Here is a 19265-nt window from a genome sequence, read left to right as displayed (position 1 = left end):
TTTTTTCCCCCTCTGGCACCTTAATTATCATATGATTTCTCTCTTGACTGGCTACTGTAGTGAATTAGATTGATTTGTAATTTTAAGCCCATCTTGATTCTGGGGTTAATCTCAAACATGATTTACACACACACACACACACACACACACACACACACACATTTTGGATTCAGTTTGCTAACACTGTTTAGGAATTGTCTATCATGTTCATGAGTAGGATTGACTTTTAATTTTTCTTATGTTTTGGGGGGCACCTGGGTGGCTCATTTGGTTAAGTGTCCGATTTTGGCTCAGGTCATGATCTTGCGGTTCGCGGGTTCGAGCCCCACATCAGGTGCTGTGCTGATAGTTCAGAGCCTGGAGCCTGCTTTGGATTCTGTGTCTCCCTCTCTCTGCCCCTCCCCTGCTCACACTCTCTGAACAATAAATAAATGTTAAAAATTTTTTTTTATGTTTCGGTATCAAGGTTAGCATAGCCTCATAAAGAGAATTGGGAGTAAGTCCCTTCCTTTTCTACTTTTTGTAATAATTTATGTAAAATTGGAAATTTTTTGGTTCTTGAATGCTTACAGAATGCACCAGTAAAACTACTAGGGCATGGAAAGATTTTTAACTATTGTTTCAGGTTCTTTAATGGCTAAAGGACTATTCGAATTTTTTATTTGTACTTCACTCAGTTTTAATAAGTTACACCTTTTTCTAAGAATTTGTTTTGTCAAATTTTCAAGTTTATTGGCATTCTGTTCAGAATATATTTGTTTTATATTTTAACATTTGAGGCAACTCTAGTTACAGCCCTCTTTTATTCCTAGTATTATTTGTGTATCTCTTATTTTCCCTTTGATTGGTTTCACCAGAGAGCTATTTTATCTCTGATTAGTTTCTGTTTTTATTATTTTCTTCTGCTTTTTGGCCCTTATTTTGGTATTCTTTTTGCAAGTTCTTAGGATGGATCTTAGATTATTGATTTCTTAGCCTTTCTTCTTTTCTAATACAACAATTCAGCTATCTATTATCTTCTAGGTAGAGCTCTAGCCATATCACTTCCACGCAGCCAGTGGTTATCTTCCTATCATTTAGATTGATTTGCAGTTTGTAGAATTTTCTATGAAAGAAATCATACAGTATATACCCTTTCTTATCTGGCTTCTTTCAGCATCATTATTTTCAGACTCATCCATGTTTTATATGTATCAGTACTTCGTTCATTTTTTATAAAAGTGTATCCATTGTATTGCAAATTTTCTTTAGCCTGAATGGATAAATACTTTTATCCTAAATGGATAGACATTTAAGCTGTTTCCCTTTTTTTTTTTTTTTTTTTTGCCTATTACAACTAAACATGTTACGAACATTTTTTTAAATGTTTATTTTTGAAAGCGAGAGAGACAGAGCTTAAGCAGGGGAGGGGCAGAGAGAGAGGGAGACAGAATCTGAAGTAGGTTCCAGGCTCCACACAGCCAGCACAGAACCTGATGTGGGGCTTGAACTCACAAACAACGAGATCATGACCTGAGCTGAAGTCAGACGCTTAACCGACCGAGCTACCCAGGTGCCCCTGTTATGAACATTTCTGTACAAGTGTTCATGAGAACATAGGCTTTCATTTCTCTTGTGTAAAAACTGCCCACTTGATTTCCAAAGTAGTTGTACCATTTTGTATTCCTTCCAGCAGTATACAAAAGTGCTACTTGCTCTACAACCCTGCCAATACTTGGTGTGGTCAGTCTGTTTAATGTCAGGCATTCTCGTAGATGTGTACTGGTTCCTCATGGTAGTTTTAGTTTCCATTTCTCTAATGACTAATGTTGAGTATCCTTCATGTGTTTATTTGCCATGCATATATCATCTTTCATCTGTTGAAATCTTATGCCCATTTTTTTAAATTGTTTGCTTTCTTATTCAATTTTGAGAGTTCTTTGTGTATTCTGGATTACATGTCCTTAACAGGTTTCCAAATACTTTCTCCTAGTCTGTGGTTTATCTTTCATTCTCTTAACCATGTCTTTTGAAGAACACAAATTTTTTACTTTGATGAAGTCTAATTTATCAGTTTTTTTTTTTTATGAATCATACTTTGGATGTCCTACTAAAAATCTTTACCTAACACAAGATCACAAAGATTTCCCCCTTGTTTTCTCTAGCAGTTTTATAGTTCTAAGTTTTACATTGATAATTATCTTTTTTGTAACTTTTTAAACTTAATATAATCAGAAAATCTGGTCTGTATAATAACAGTTCTTGAAATTTGTTTTACTTTGGTGTGTTACCTGCCAGGGTTTTTTCCTAAGTATTTATATTCATGTATATGTCACTATAGAAGTACATTTGATCCTTAAAGAACATGGGGGCTCGGATGGTATGCCAAACCCCGCATAGTTGAATATCCATGTATAATTTTTGACTCCCCCAAAACTTAACTTCTGATAGCCTCCTATTGACTGGAAGCCTTATCAATAACATAAAATGATTAACACATGTTTTGTATGTTGTATGTATTATAGTCTTACAACAAAGTAAACTAGAGAAAGAATGCTATTAAGAAAGTCATAAGGAAGGGAAAATACATACACAGTATCACACTGCATTTATTGTAAAAAATCTTCATGTAAGGGTACTCATGCACTTCAAACCCATGGTTTTCAAGGGTTAAGTGTTGGTAGATTTTTAAATTTAGCATAAATGGAACCACACTAGATAAGATGTTCTATAAGTTGCCTTTTTTACTTTGTCTCAAATATAATGATTGATTTTCAAAATAGTAGCATTTTATATTCCTACCAGTAGTGTACAAGAGTTCCAGTTACTCAAATCTATATAATTCTTTTTACTATCATGTAGTATTACATAAATTAGAGCTCTATTTATGTAGCCACTCCACTATAGAAGCACATTTTTGAGTTGTTTCCAGATTTTCCCAAACATAAATAGTGCTACAACGAACATCTTTGTATATGATGCCTTGTTGGGCTCACATGTTGGGTGTATTTCTCTAGACCAGAAGTAGAATCACTGATTCAAAAGCTATCTGGGCAGAATGTTACCTTCCAAGTTTTTGTGGGGTTTTGGTTTTTTGGTGGTTTTTTTTTTTTTTTGACAGTTAACAATCATATAGCTTTATATACAAGAAGTAGCTGGGCCACTGATAAACTGTTGTTAATTCAGCAAGCATTCATTGAGTGCATACCATGTGACCCTTCCTTCAAGGAGTTGTCTGTTCCTTCAGACCCAGCACCCCCTTTTTATTGCAGTGTTTCTTAATGACTCTTTTACTATACCAAAGTGATACTCATAGTAAATATATCCATTAATACAGAAATAATTTCCAAAAATCAGTATAGTACAATAACTAAATTCAAGAGAAATAAAAAGAAGCAAGTTATTAAAAAGTAGTATGTATTTCATGTAAATACTTGGGCATAGCTATCATAGAAGATGTAATGGAAAATTCAGATAGTTGCACAGACGTAAGCTATGAGTTAAGGGTAGTAAAGTGAAGCTGTTTTGTAAATGAAATATACACAGTGGACTTAGAATAAAACTAGTGTTATAAGTAAGACAACTTACTGGTAGTATGGAGAGGGAAAAAGAGTTGATAAGTGGAATTGTCAAAAAGGAGAAAATGATGAAGCATGATGCCCTTGTAGATATGACATACCTTACGTAGAAGGATTGTGCCAAAATAATTTCCTATGATAAGTATGTCTTGGGGAAAATAGTAACGTTCTATCATAGAAAACATCTCCTTTCTTGAAATCTCACTGCATTTGAGGTATATGTATACCTTTAGTGCCTCATACTTTTAAAAAGATTTTGGAGACTGTAGCCTTTTATTGGTCACAGAAAATGGAGGATTAGAAATGAAACCATCTTGTCTATAAACAAACAAATGAACATTTGCATAAGAGATAACATCTTATTCAGGGTGATAGGTTTAGCATTGTGCATTGGATTTCGTCAGGGAAATTTTAGTAGGAATGCTCTGTATTTATATAATGCTTTGTACTTCATTGCCTCATTTTAATCCTCCCATTATTCTGTGAAGTAAGAGGTATCCACCTCAGTTTTACAAATGAGTAAGCAGAGGCTTAGAACAATTAAGGGACTTGTCCAAAGCCACCCAGACAGGAGCTGGTGTTCTAAGTGTAATGAGTTTCCCTGTAACTAGCTGCCTACCAGGATGATTCAGTTTAGATTTGTAGTTGCAGAAATATAGCATGGTTTTAAAATATCTTCAGTAGCAGTCCTTCAAAGGACATGGAGACCGAGAATTCTTTTTCACAGTAGAATCTCATCTTACAAAAAAATATATATATTTTCCTGAATGCGTAGAAAAGTTTTTCTTTTTAAAATGAAGAAAAGTATGAAGAACACTCATTATATCAGACTTGGGGTAGAAAATAAGATCATTCATAATACCAAATTCTAGCAATATTTGCTGGTTTTAAAAGGTAACTTTTTTGGAAATTTTTTTTTTAATTGATTATGAAAGTGGTAAAACATGCTGGAAAATTTGCAGAGGAGAAAAGAAAGCCATATTTCTATATTTGAGCACATCTTAACACTATCATTTTATTACTTTATCACTTCTTGTATAAAATAACAACCATTTCCACCTCGGTCACCCTTTATCCCTCTTACATCTTACTTTTCTCCAAAATGCTTATCATTATCTAAAAAACATAGGGGCACTTGGGTGGATCGGTTGGTTAAGCTTCTGACTTCAGCCCAGGTCATGATCTCACAGTTCGTGAGTTCAAGCCCTGCATCATGCTCTGTGCTGACAGCTCTCAGAGCCTGGAGCTTGCTTCAGAGTCTGTGTCTCCCTCTCTCTGCCTCTTGCCCGCTCACACTATGTCTCTCTCAAAAATAAATAAACATTTAAAAAATAATAAAAAATAATAAAATAAAAAACATATATACTTTTTTATTTATCACAATAGAATGTAAGTTGCAGAAAGGCAGGAACTTTGTTTCACTTGCTGTTTGTCTTCCCAGTGTAAAACACTTTCGAGTGCCTGGAACATAGTAAGCACTCAATATTAAGATTTCTTTATTGAATGAATAAGCATATTCTTTTTTGGTCTTCTTTTCACATGCACGTCATCCAGCTGTAATCAGTGTGCACACCTAGATTGTTGTTTGACAGAATAAATGTAAATATCCTTTCCACAGGTTGCTACATAGCCTGCATAACCAACATTTTTCATAGCTACATAATATTGTATCAAGGGAGCATAGAATAATTTACTAACCTATCTCCTAGTTTGGGACATTTAAGTTGATTCTGACCTTTAGGTTAAATACATCCATTCTTTACCAGTTGAGGGTGCCCAAAACAAACAAGAAAAACCAGCTGTTGCTGATTTAAAAAAAAATAGGATTCCTAAAAAACCCGGAGTTAAACTATGTGTGGGGAAGGATTGGATTAACTTGACAGAGTTACAGGAGGACTAGAAATGTAGCTTTGCAGCTATGAAAACAAATCTCCCCAAAGAGCCAGTTTGGTGAAGCTATGGCTATACACCACAACACTGCCTAGGCTGGCCATGGGGTTCCTGCTGCCAGTAGTCTCAGCACGAACATCTGATCAACCCGCTGCCCACTAAGGTAAGCTAGACCTGCAAGTATCTGGCACTTTCTGCTTCTACAGTTGAAGGTGGGCTCTACTTTATCCAGACCCCTGAGAGAGGGAATTCCTGTATTCCCTAGAAAAATAATTTAGGAGCACACACTGATAAAGCCATTTCTGTATTTAGGATAGTTTATATAAGGTGGATTCCCAGAAGTAGAATCACCAGATCAGAGGGCGTGTACAGATTTTTATGATGAGAAGAACAGACCTATTGACCTGAACAGTTGGGCCTTGGAGCTTTTTGCTTCTTTGTATTAATCTTTCATTTTACACATCACTTATTAGCTTTACTGAATGTTACGTTTCTTAGAACTTTAAATAGTTGTTGAGGTAGGGGGACTTTTAGTTTCCTTTTTAAAAAAGGAGAATCCTTAGGGCACCGGGTAGCTCAGTTGGTTGAACGTCCGACTCCAGATTTCAGCTCAGGTCATGATCCCAGGGTCGGGGGATCAAGCCCTGCATCTCAGGCTCCATGCTCTCTGCTTTAGATTCTCTCTCACTGTCCCCCACTTGAGCACACACGCTCTCTAATGTAAAAAAAAATAGGTAAAAAGGAGAATCCTCTCTCTTTTTTTACTCCTGAATTAATTTTTCCCTTTTAGGTTGGGATGCCTAGGTTTGTGCCAGAACCTAAAAAATAGGTGGCATATTCCTTTAACTTGGATTGTTTTAAGTTAGTACGTATACAAACTTCTGTGGAGTAGAAATTCATTGTTTATAACACAGTGAACTTACTATTAAAAATTTCCTTACTCTATCAGTTCCCTCCTCTTATCCTATATAAAAGTAAATATCCCTAAAACCTCTTTCTTCCTACTCCCCACCCCACCCCCCCGGCTTTCATTTGTTTTGTCTGTTTTTGGTGATTGGCCAGCATTCACTTTATATTAGTTCTTTGCCCAGGTATTGAAACAGGTAGTTAAGTTACATGTCAAACAGAAGGCTACAGCTTGGCTTAGAGACAGGTGCTCTTGTCTAGCAGCCAGAGGATCTGAGTATTAGTTACAGCCCCACCTCTAACAGTGACCTCAGAAGCTCTTTCCTCTATGGCCTGCGGGGGAGGGCTGACACTGAGACTTGAGCCATTCCGTGGCCAGTTACTACATACAGCATCCTCATTTGCACAGACTACATGTGCTCACCTTCCTGCGAGTATGAGAGGCTACAGGGGCTAGAACTCTGACCTGTACTCATAAGCCTGGCACATATTGGGTGGGTGTAGTAAAATATTTGTTAAAGGTGCCCAGTGCTATTATTCTTGTGATTGTTATGTTGCCTTCCCTTTGAATGGTATAGTAGTTTGCAAAGACCCCATGTCTTTAAAAATGTTGGCTTGATGTACTGTGAAGTTGAAAATGCTATATGCAGAATGTGGTATTTCTGAGTTCTCCAAATCTTACCTCCACTCTTTATAGTTTTAGGACTGTTTTGAGTTGGTTAGATTCCATGGTAACATGCTCTCAGGAGCTCTCAGTTCAGGAAAGGTGGTCTTTAAGGGGAAGCTGGTGGGGGGGGGGGGGGTGCACATTTAGCAAAGGCAGCAACGTAGGTGAAGGGAGAACTTTGTAAAGCAAAGTACATCTTCCCTAGAAGCAATTAATCATATTATTAGACAAACTGCTTTAGCAGCTGGTGAAACGGCAGGAACATGTCAATTTTGCTTCCTTGGTTACAGGGAGTGATAGTGTACTTGACCTTCAGCAAGCAGGGTCGTAGAGAGGGCATCTTTAAACAGCTCTGTCTGGTTTTGGTGAATGGAATCTGCACTGGTGGTTTGAAAGCAAATGCCTGCGCTTCCCCAACCAACCCTTTTGGTGGGGCTCTCTGGCCTGGGAGGTTGCTGAGGAAAAATGTAAATAAAGCTGGAGGGAGCCATTGGCATGGTAAGTTTTAAGGGTCCTAAGAACAACAAGACTGCAATTTTGAAGCCTGTTCTCATTCTCTGTGTTTCTGGGGGAAGCCTCCTTGAAAAGCAGTATGTTTCATAGGTACTTGTTTTTAGAGCAGTTGGCAAAAGAACAGTGGATTTAAATGCCTGGTATGTATATGAAGGAATTCCATTTAGTGTCTGTTGCTGTGCTTATTAGCACCCAGCAAGTTATGTCTTCGTAGGAACTTGTATTTGATTATGCTGGTTAAGTTAAATAGGGCAAAAGCTGCTTCCTTGTTTGTTTTCAACAGATTGACCTGCTTATGAGCAGAGAGTTGCTCTTAACACCTCATTGTTTTTATATAATGTGGGTGGGTAGTGGTTGTTGACTGTGTGGATCTTTGTTTTTGTGCCAAGAAATTTAGGGTTATAGTTCTATCTTTTTAAACATTATCAACTGGAAAATTTAAAAACTGGTTAATCAACTCTGATATGAATCAGTGAGGCTGATTTGTAATGTTCAGTTTTGAATCCTTAATTGACTTTAGTTTAAAGAAGAGCCTGGGACTTACCAGTCATCAAGATAATTTATTTTTTAGGAACACAGCACACTGGCATTGTAAGGTCCTAATCCTTTGTATGAGGTGAGCAATGAGCACTTTGAAGATCAACACTCCTGTGCACTCTGGTGCAAGTTGCAGCACAAAGAGGACTTAACTCTTTGCCCATTGACCCTTTACTACACTTACTATTTAATGGTCCTTTGAAATAAAAGGAGGGTGTGGTACATTTCAATTCAGGCTGGAGGTAAAGTGCCTTTACCCTACTTAGGCATTTACTTTGTTCATAATTTCACTGGGAATGTTGAGAAGTCATAAGTTTGTGGTTGAGATTCGTAACGTATTGGGTCTGCATGATCTGTTTTTTTCACAGGGTGTGAACTTGGTTGCCCTATTAATAACCCATGGGAATGTTGCAGCCAAAACTCAGAATAAATTATAGATTTAGAAACTCTTAATATTTGCTCCTTAGCTCAATGCTGTGGGCATTCTTTTCAACCTAAATGTCTATCTTTTAGCATGTAATCACCGTAGAAAATTTTCCTAAGAATTTATTCCTTTAAAAAGTGCTGCTACAGCAATGCTTTCTTATAATGGAATGAGAAGGTTCTCACTCCAGGGTGAAAATGTATGAACTTTCCCATCAGCCTCATAAACCCAGGTGTGTCAGTGAAAGCCTGTACGCCTTGGTTTATGTAATAAACTGCCAGGGCAGGTGTTGTGCAGTACCTGCAGGATGTCTAATTAGCAGACAGACATAAGAGTGGAGTAAGAGAAAAAAAGGTCTTGGCACAGTTTAGGACCAAGGACTATAAAACAGATTTCTTACTCATTCCTAAAGTTAGGAAGTGTTCATTCATTAAGCAAGCATTGTGGCCCTAAAATGAACCTAGCCTTGGGAAAAAAGGAAAAGTAGGAAGTGTTTCCTACTGCCCTCTGAGGTAGACTTAAGCAGTTACAGTAGGTGCCTTGTGGAGAGTGCTGAGATGCAGGAACTCTCGGCACCTAGAACAGAACATGTATACCAACCTGAGGGATCAGAAAAGGCTGGCCTGAGGAGCAGGGCTTTTATTAAACTCATTAGACTGTAAATATTTGTATGTTGGGGAAGCACAATTCACTTTACAAAGGATGCAAAATAGAAGAGCTGATTTTTACCCTTTTAAATGTGAGTCAAGAGACCATGCCCTGGAACACCTATGTCCAAACATACTTTCACACCTTGCTTGTGGTTTAATTGAGTCCTTTGGACTGGCAATTTTTCTTGTCAAAATGCAGGTGCTCTGGCCAGGGTGCACACACCTGGGTATTGCCAGGCATTTATATTTTTCATTCAGTATGAATTAATGATCCTGTCCTTTGCAACTTGAGCAGACTGAGGGAGTTGAAAGTAGGCTAAGGCAGAGGGCCAAGACTGATATCAGGCACTGAAAAGATAAGCAGGAAAGGATGGAAAGGAGATGCTTCCACTCGTCAGAAATACATCTAATATTTTTATGTCCTGTTACCAAATTGACTTCCTACAACTGTGCTAAATGATACTCAACAATATGCTTCTGGAAAAAAAAAAGTATATTCCCCACCTTGATGTGTGTTTATAACATCAGGCTCTAAATTCACACAGCTGCAAGAATTTCTGAGCAGTCCCATCATGGCAGGACTTTGCCTTCAAGCCAGATCATATCTAAACTGCCCCTGCTGCCACTAGAACACACCTTCTCTCTAAAGGCCACGGGAGTGGGGGACCCCAAGTATTTTCCCATTAACCTGTCACTTTCAGAGTTAATCATCCCTCTAATAAATATGAGGGATATTTTGGGTTGTTCATCCAATCTGAATTTATTACTGAACTACCAGGCAACATTGCCAACATGATCTGTACCGCATCTCAGACAAATTTGTAGAGGCCTTACCCAACCTGTGCTTCTTCCACTATAGCTGTCCATCTTGCCCAACAGATGCTAGAGGGGAGAACTGCTTTTGATTGTACAACAGCATGCAGCAAGCTCTAGTGTGGCACAGGGTTAACACATAGCAGGTTCAAGTGAAGCACAGACAAGAGCTTCTTTGGCTTACTAACATAGAAACCTTCTTTGAGACCCGATGAAATACTTTTTGAATGCTGTTACTCTTTTTTTTTTTTTTTTTTAGTTTATTTATTTTGAGAGAGAGAGGATGCAAGCAGGGGAGGGGCAGAGAGAGAGGGAGAGAGAGAATCCCAAGCAGGCTCTGCACTACCAGCGCAGAACCTGATGCGGGATTCGAACCCACAAATCGTGAATGACCTGAGCCAAAACCAAGAGTTGAATGTTTAACCAACTGAGCCACCCAGGCATCCCTCTTTTTTATTATAACCATCCTAATGCATGGGAAATGATATCTTAATGTGGTTTTGATTTACATTTCCCTAATGATTAATGATGTTGAGCAATTTTCTTCGGCTTATTGGCCATTTGAATATTTTCTTTGGAGAAATGTCTGTTCAACTCTTTTGCCCATTAAATTTGGGGAGGGGGTGCCTGGGTGGCTCAGTTGGTTGAGCATCCGACTTTGGCTCAGGTCATGATCTCGCTGTCTGTGGGTTCAAGCCCCGCATCGGGCTCTGTGCCGACAGCTCAGAGCCTGGGGTTCTGTTTCAGATTCTGTCTCCCCCCTCTCTCTCTCTGCCCCTCCCCCACTCATGCTCTGTCTCTGTCTGTCTGTCTCTCTCTCTCTCTCTCTCTCTCTCAAAAATAAATAAACATTTTTAAAAAATTTATAAAAAAAATTTTTTTTTGTAGGGGTACCTGGGTGGCTCAGTCAGTTAAGTGTCTAACTTCAGCTCAGGTCATGATCTCGTGGTCTGTGGGTTCGAGCCCCACATCAGGCTCTGTGCTGACAGCTCAGAGCCTGGGGCCTGCTTCGGATTCTGTGTCTTCCTCTTTCTCTGCCCCTCCCCCACTCATGCTGTCTCTCTCTCTGTCTCTCAAAAATGAATAAACATTAAAAAAAAATTTTTTTCTGTAGATGATATGAGGTAGGATTTAATACTTTTTAATAAGAACAAAAATAATTTTCTGGTCAAGGAGAGCCTCACTAGTACAGTTTATCACATGTGACATTAATGTTTACACACTATAACTCAGATTTTAGAGAAATTTTCAGGAAGTTTGTGATAGTATTAATAGCTACTAAGTGTTGAATGGAATTAATACTTAACATTCATTGTCCCTCTCATCAATCTCATAAAGTAGTAACAATATATCCATGTTAAATTTCAGGAAACTGAAGTTTAGAGGGTTTAGGTGGCTTGCTTAGGGTGATAGTACATGTTTCAGAGCCCAGCTCTGTCTGATTCCATAGCCTGTGGTACTCATATTATGTTGATTGCTTTACAATGTTTTACAGGTAAAGTGAGTATCTAAACCAGAAAATTAGCATATTATTCAATCAGTTAAGAATTACGTATATCTGAAATTGGTAGAATTAACTCACAGGGTAACAATAGATTCAACCAAAACTCTAACAGACTTTTTCTAACAGACTTTTTCTTGATGGGTAATCCTTGATCATATCATTTGCAAACAGATTATTTTACTCCTTATTTACGATTTGGATGCCTTTTCTTTCCTTTTCTTGCCTAATTGCTCTGGCTAGAACTTCTAGTACTAGATTGAGTAGAAGTGGTAAAAGCAGGCATCCTTGCTTTGTTCCTTATCTTAAGGAAAAACTTTCATATCTTTCACCATTGAGTATGATATTCACTGTGAGTTTTTCATATAGTTTTATTATGTGGAGATAGTTTTCTTGTGTTCCTAGTTTGTTGAGTGTTTTTATCATGAAATGTTTTTTCTCCAGCTATTGAGGTGATTGTGTGATTCTCCCCCACCCCTGCTTTAATTCTGCTAACATGGTATGTCACATTGATTTTGTATTTTGAACCTTGTGTTACAGGAATAAATCCCATTTCATGTCAAGGTGTTTAATTATTTTAGTATGCTGCTGAGTTCTGTTTGCTAGTATTTTGTTGAGGATTTTTCTATCAGTTCATAAGAGATACTGGTCTGTAGTTTTCTTGTAATGTCTTTGTCTGGCTTTGGTATCAGGATAATGCTAGCCTCATAGAAGGAGTTAGGAAGTGTTCCTGTTCAGTGTTTGGGGAAAGTTTGATAAGGCTTAATACTAGTTTTTCTTTAAAGGTTTGGTAGAAATCACCAGTGAGCCATCAGGTCCAGGGATTTTCTATGTGGGGAAATTTTTGATAATTGGTTCAGTCTCCTTCATAGTTATAGATCTATTCATATTTTATATTTCTTCATGATTTAGTCATGGTAGGTTTTGTGTTTCTAGGCCTTTGTCCATCTGATGCCAACAATTTTGTTGGCATAGAGCTGTTCTTAATATTCTCTTATAATCCTTATGGTTCTATAGAATTGATAGTAATGTCTTCACTTTCATTTCTGATTTTAGTAATCGCAGTCTTTTCTCTTTTTTTTTCCTTTAGTCCATCTAGCTACAGATTAGTCAATTTTGTTGATCTTTTCAAAGAACCAACTTTTGTTTTAATTGATTTTTCTCTATTTTTCTGTATTTCTTTTATCTCTGTGATAATCTTTATTATTTCCTGTCTCCGGCTAGCTTTGGTTCAGTTTATTCTTTTTCTAGTTCTATAAGTTATAAAGTTACATTGTTCACTTGAAATCTTTCTGGTTTTTTAATCAAAACATTTATAGTTCATAAATTTACCCCTTAACACTGCTTTCACATTTGTCCTATAAATGTTTTGTTTGTTTTCATCCATCTGTAAGCTTTTTCTAATTTCCCTTATAACTTCCTCTTTGATCCAACACCAAGAATGTATTGTTTAATTTCCACATGTTTGGGACGTTTCTTGGTTCACTCGTTGATGATTTCTAACTTTATTCCCTTATGGTCAGAGAAGATACCTTGTATGTTACCTGTCTTTTAAAATTTGTTGAAGCTTAACTTGTGACCTCACCTGGTCTGTCCTAGAGAATGTCCCGTGTGTACCTGAGAAATTTTTCTGAGTATTTGTTGTTTCTGGGTAAAGTGTTCTGTATAGTGTGTGGTTGGTTTGTTGTATTAAGTTCTCTATTTCTTTGCATATACTATGTCTGTCTGTTCTATCCATTATTCAGATTGGGGTATTGAAGTCTCCAACTATTTTTTTTTTTATAAAGTTTATTTATTATTTTAAGAGAGAAAGAGTACAAGTGGGGTGGGGGCAAGGAGAGGAGGAGAGAGAGAGAGAATCCTAAGCCGACTCTGCACTGTCAACATGAAGCCTAACGCTGGACTCAAACTCACAAACCACAAGATCGTGACCTGAGCCGAAGTCAGATGCTTAACTGGCCATGACCTGAGCTGAAGTCAGATACTTGACTGACCAAGCCCAAGGTACCTCAAAGTCTCCAGCCATTATTGCAGAACTATTTCTCCCTTAAATTCTGTCAGTTTTTTCTTCACATATTTTTGTGGTCTGTTATTAGATGTGTAAATGTAATTGTTACATCTTCTTGCTACATTGAAACCTTTTGTTAATGTATAGTGTCCTTCTTTGTCCTTGTAACCTTTTAAAATTTAGTTTATTTTGTTTGATATTAGTACAGCCACCTGTGGTTCTTTTGGTTACTATTTGTATGGAATATCTTTCTCCTTCCTTTCATTTTCTAGGTATTTGTGTCATTTGGTTCTATTTCTGTCTTGGTTCTAAAATGAGTTTCTTGTAGATAGCATATAGTTGGAACATGAGTTTCTATACATTCTGCCAATCTCTCTTTCGAATGGAAAGGTTAATGTATTTGCATTTAGAGAATTACGATAAGGAGGGACTTATATGTCATTTTGTTACTTGTTTTTTTGTATGCCTTATAAAGCTTTTTTTGTTCCCCATTTCTTACATTCCTATCTTTTGTAGTCAGTTGATTTTTTTTGTGTGTAGTAAGATGTTTAAAATCCTTTTTCATTTCCTTTTGTATATTTTGTAGCTATTTTCTTTGTGGTTACCATGGTAATTATATTTAACATCCATTCACTCTAGTTTGAATTTATACCAGCTTAACTTCAGTGATATACAAAAACTTTCCTCCTTTGAGCTCTGTTCTATCCCTTTTGGTTCATGTCACAAAATTACATCTTTGTATATTATGTGTTCCAAAACATAAACTAATAATTATTTTAAATGCATTATGTAGAAAGCAAGATTTGGAGTTCCTAACCAAACTTACAATAATACAAGCTTTTACACTAATAGTTTTTTTTTTTCTTTAAACATGTTAGTCTTTTAAATCATGTAGGAAACAAAAAATACATTATAAGCCATTGTTACAATAATACTAGCTTTTATAATTACCCATGTATTTACCTTTCTTGAGATCTTTATTTCTCCAGGTAGCTTCAGGTTAGTGTCTAATGACCTTTCATTTCACTGTGCAGGACTCCCTTGAGCATTTCTTGCAGGGTGGGTCTACTGATCATGAACTCTCTCAGCTTTTGTTTATCTGGAAATGTCTTAATTTCTCCCTCACTTTTGAAGGACAGTTTTTCCAGGTATAAGATTCTTGGTTGATAGTTTTTTTCTTTGAACACTTGGAATATATCAGCCCACTATCTTCTGACCTCTACAGTTTTTTTTTTTTAATGTTTATTTCTGAGAGAGAGAGAGAGAGAGAGAGCGAGTATGAGTGGGGGAGGGGCAGAGAGAGAGGGAGACACAGAATCCAAAGCAGGCTCCAGGCTCAGAGCTGTCAGCACAGAGCCCAGTGCGGGGCTCGAACTCACAAACCGTGAGATCATGACCTGAGCCAAAGTCGGACGCTCAACCGATTGAGCCACCTAGGCGCCCCAACCTCCACAGTTTTCAGTGAGAAATCCGCAAGTAACATAATTGTTCCCTTGTATGTGAGTTACTTCTCTCTCGCTGCTTTCAGCATTCTTTGTCTTTGTCTTTTGAAAGTTTGATTATAATGTGTCTTTGAGGTCCTCTTATATAGAATTCATTGAACTACTTAGGTATTTATATTCATGTCTTTCTTCAGATTTGGGGAGTTTTCTGGCATTATTTCTTCAAATATTCTCTCTGCCCCTTTCTCTCTCTCTCCTCCTCATGGACTCCCACAGTGCATATGTTGGTCTACTTGATGGCCTGTAGGCTCCGTAACACTGGTCAGCTTTCTTCAATGTTTTTGTTGTTTTGTTTTGCTTTTCAGACTCTAATTTCCATTGTTCTGTCTTCAAGGTTTTTAATTATTCTGCTTGATCAAATCTGATTTTGAATCCCACTAGTGAATTTTTCACTTCAGTTATTTTACTTTTCAGCTCCAGAGTTTATTTTTGGTTTCTCTTTAGGATTTTTGTTTTTGTTTTTGTTTTTTTAATCCCTTTTGGGTTCTGGCTACTGCCCATCTTCCTTTAGTTTTTTGAGTAACTTTCAGATAGTTGTTTTTAAAGTCTTTGTCTAGTAGACCTGACATCAGAGATTTTTCAGCAATCATTTCTGTTGATTTATTTTTTTCTTTTAGATAGCCCATACTTTCCAGTTTCTTTTTATGCCTTGTGATTTTTTTTGTTGTTGAAAACTTGATATTTGAATCTATTAATGTGGTAACTCTGGGAATCTGATTCTCCCCCCTTCCTAGAATTTGCTGGTTTTTGTTACTGTTTTTATTTTTGTTTTTTAATGTTTAGGCTGTCTCTGTGCTAAGGATCATCCTGACGTATAAACTTAAGGACTTCTGAGGTCTTTTCTCAGACCTGTGCCTTCCCCTAGGCATGTACAGTCACTGTCTATTTTTTCCTGTATATGCATTTGCTCTTGAATGTCCTTGTCTTTAATGTTTGGATCCCAAAAGAGGAAAAACAGAAAAATAGAGGAGTGGGGAGAAATAATCCAGGACTTTAAGGCCCCTGGAAGTCACTCAAGCTAGAAACAGAGGGGCTTGCAACAATAGGGGGAAGTACAGCAACAATGGCTTTCCCTTCTTTTTCTGCACTTCTGTGGTTAGAAGTAGCAGTCAGCGACTGGAGCACACATCCCCCGTATTTGTGGAGGACAAGGATCCTTTTGTCCACCTGGGCTCCCACAAGCTGTATGCAAGCTGTTTCTGGAACATGTGCCCATGGCTTCAGAGTAGACATGGAAGATGGGCAGCTGCTACCAGCTGCTAAGAGAAGCCAAAATTGAGAAACTAACTACAGCTTATTGTCCAGGCCTTCCCCTGGAAGTTGCAAGCCTTCAATATCCAATAGACTCCAGAGTTCCAAAATAGTTACATGAGTCAGATTCTACCTGTGCAGTTAAGGTTTGGTGGGGAGACAAATTCCTGGTGCTTCCCACTCTGCCATCTTTTTCCAGAGTCCTTCCTCTCTCGAGTTAATATTTGCTTGGATGGTATGAGGGAGGGGTCCAGTTTCATTCATATGGTATGTTGTGTCCAGTTGCTTCATCACCTTTTGTTGAAAAGACTCTCTTTTCCCCATTGAGCTGTCATGGCACTTTTGTGGAAAATCATTTGACCATATATGTGAGGGTTTATTTATGAGCTTTTTATTCATTTTTATTGGTCTAAATATCTGTTCTTATACCAGTGCCATACTGTTTTGGTTATTGTAGCTTTGTGATAAGTTTTGATATCAAGAAGTGTGAGTCCTCCAACTCAGAACAATTAATGATTGTTTTGTTGTTTTTTTTTTCCAACAGATTTTATCTTTAAGTAATCTCTACACCCCATGTGGGGTTCAGATTTACAACCCCAAGACCGAAAGTTGCATGCTCTACTGATTGAGCCAGCCAGGCACCCCAAAACATTCAAGATTGTTTGAGCTATTCTGATTGCCTTGGATTTTCATAAAAATTTTGGGATCAGCTTGTCAATTTATGCAATAAAGGCAGCTAGAGTTTTGATAGCAATTATGCTGAATCTGTAGATCGGTTTGAGTAGTATTAAGAGCTTAACAGTATTAATCTTCTGACCCATGAACACAGATGTCTTTACATTTATTTAGGCCTTCTTAAATTTCTTTCAATGATGTGTACAGTTTTCAGTGTATAAGTGTTACACTTCTTTTGATGTATTTATTCCTGTTTTTAATGCTCTGGAGGTGGGAATACTTCCTTAATTTCATTTTCTGGTTGTTCCTTGCTCTTGTATAGAAATACAGTTGATTTTTATATATTGATCTTGTATCTTCCAACCTTGGGACTCATTTACTAGTTCTAATAGTTTTTTGTTTTTTGTTTTTTAGGACTTTCTCTATGATCATGTCATGTCATGATCATATTCTCTGTAAATAGAAATAGTATTCCTTCTTTGTTTCCAAGTCTGGATGCTTTTCTTTCTTTTTCTTCCCTAATTGCTCTGGCTAGAACCTGCAGTACAGTGTTGAGTTCACGTGGCAAAAGCAGACATCTTTGTCTAGTTCCTGATCTTAGGAAGAAAGCTGTCAGTCTTTCACCATTAAGTGTTCTGTTAAGCTGTGAGTATTTTATAGATACTCTATCAGATTGAGAACTTACTAGTTTCTAGTTTGTTGAATGTTTTTATCATGAAATGGCATTGGATTTGGATTTTGTTGGATGGTTTTTCTGTGTGAGATGATGAGGCTTTTGTCTTCTGTTAATATAGTGTATTACATTGTTTAATTAATATGGTGAACCGATCATGCATTTTTGGGGTAAATCCCACTTAGTCATGGTATATGATTTTTTTATATGCCTCTGGATTCAGTTTGCTAGTGTTTTGTTCAGGATTGTTACATCTATACTCATAAGGAATATTGGCCTGTAGTTTTCTTTTCTTGTGATGTCTTTGCCTAGTTTTGGTCATAGAATGAATTTGAGGAGTGTTCCCTCTTCTGTTTTTTGGAAGAGTTTGTAAAGCATTGGTTCATGATGTGCTTTTATTCAAGGAAAAGTATCTGCCCACTTCAGGTGCCCAGGTGACCACTCAGAACCTTGAACCTTGCCTTTTGGTAGGTATTGACGAAATTCCAGACCTTTGTATAACTGATGGGCTTTTCCCAGCCCCATCCCAGCGGGGCTGGGATATTGCCAGGACTCTTTCACAAGTACTGATCCCAGAAGTTTTCAGCATACTGCTGGGGTTTTTTTGCCATCCTCTATGGTGTTTGTGAGAGCCTTTTTTCTGGAAACTGTCATCTTAAAGGAGTGTTTTACAGCTGGTTTTGGGGACAGTGAAAACATTCAAATACCATTTCTAAAAAGTTACTTTAGTACTTTATTTTATGAAAGTTATATGAGCAGATTTGAAAATTCCTGTGTTTTTGTGGGGGGGTTATTTGGGGAGGGGTTGGTTGGTTGGTTTTTGCATCTTCAACATTAGAAATAACTCTTTTAAGATTGTATTTTCTTATGGCCATCCTGTGGCAGTATCTCATTGGTTTCTTTGTCATTCTGGGTCCAAATACCAAAACTACTCAAGTGTATTACTCAAAGCCACAGTGAAAGCAAGAGGCATGGTCCTCAGCTACCACCGGACATTTTTGTAAGCCCCCTTGTGATCCAGCCCATTTCTTGCCCACAGGTACCACGGACACAGACCTCTCGGCCGGAATCTCCAGGGATGACCAGCCCCTCCCCGCGCATCCAGATAATCTCCACCGACTCTGCGGTAGCCTCACCTCAGCGCATTCAGGTACTTGCACCAGTCCCACTTCGTTCCAGCCACCTGCCCAAAGGCAGACCTGCCTTCTGAATCCTTTCTAGAACAAACCTGCCTTTGAATTTCACTAAGGAGTTGTGCTTCTTGGGCCTTAAGTATAGTACAACCTCATTTATTCTTAAAAAAGAAAAAAAGAAAAGTTTACATTGATTGAACTAACTTACTACTTTTAATGCAAAAGTCTAAACTGTCTCAAATTCTTGGGATGTAGTACCATTTTATTACTTATGTGCATCCACATTGAGAGGCAGTATATCCTAGTAGTTAAGTGTATGGGCCCCCACTTGGAGTCAAGTTCAGTGCCCCACTTTCTAGCTATTTTGACCTTGAAAGTTAACTTTTCAGTGCCTTGCTTTTTTCATTTAGAAAATGTATGTGATAGTAGTACTTACCTCATAAGGTTATTGTGAGGAATCAATCAATGGGATATTGCTTGTAAAGTGCTTAGAACAGTGATTAGCACATACTGATGTTCAGTATGTACTAATTATCTATTACAATAACCATTATTACTAGTGTTA

At 37.5% G+C, this 19265-nt stretch overlaps 1 protein-coding gene across 4 annotated transcripts in view; it reads left to right on the top strand.

The window, feature by feature from the left end:
- NR2C2 (nuclear receptor subfamily 2 group C member 2) overlaps positions 1–19265 on the top strand; it is a 101018-nt gene that overhangs the window by 32103 nt on the left and 49650 nt on the right. For all 4 annotated transcript variants that reach the window (XR_007459924.1, XM_049641045.1, XM_049641043.1 and 1 more), the window contains one exon: positions 18607–18717. Coding sequence is in view for 3 of the 4 variants with exons in the window: in XM_049641043.1 (XP_049497000.1) it covers positions 18607–18717 (111 nt within the window). In the remaining variant the exon portion in view is untranslated. The remainder of the gene's footprint in view (positions 1–18606; positions 18718–19265) is intronic.

This window comes from Panthera uncia, chromosome A2, assembly GCF_023721935.1.
Source record: "Panthera uncia isolate 11264 chromosome A2, Puncia_PCG_1.0, whole genome shotgun sequence".
Taxonomy (NCBI): domain Eukaryota; kingdom Metazoa; phylum Chordata; class Mammalia; order Carnivora; family Felidae; genus Panthera; species Panthera uncia.
The sequence above is the reverse complement of the archived record's forward strand: the minus strand, read 5'-3'. Positions and strand labels throughout refer to the sequence as shown.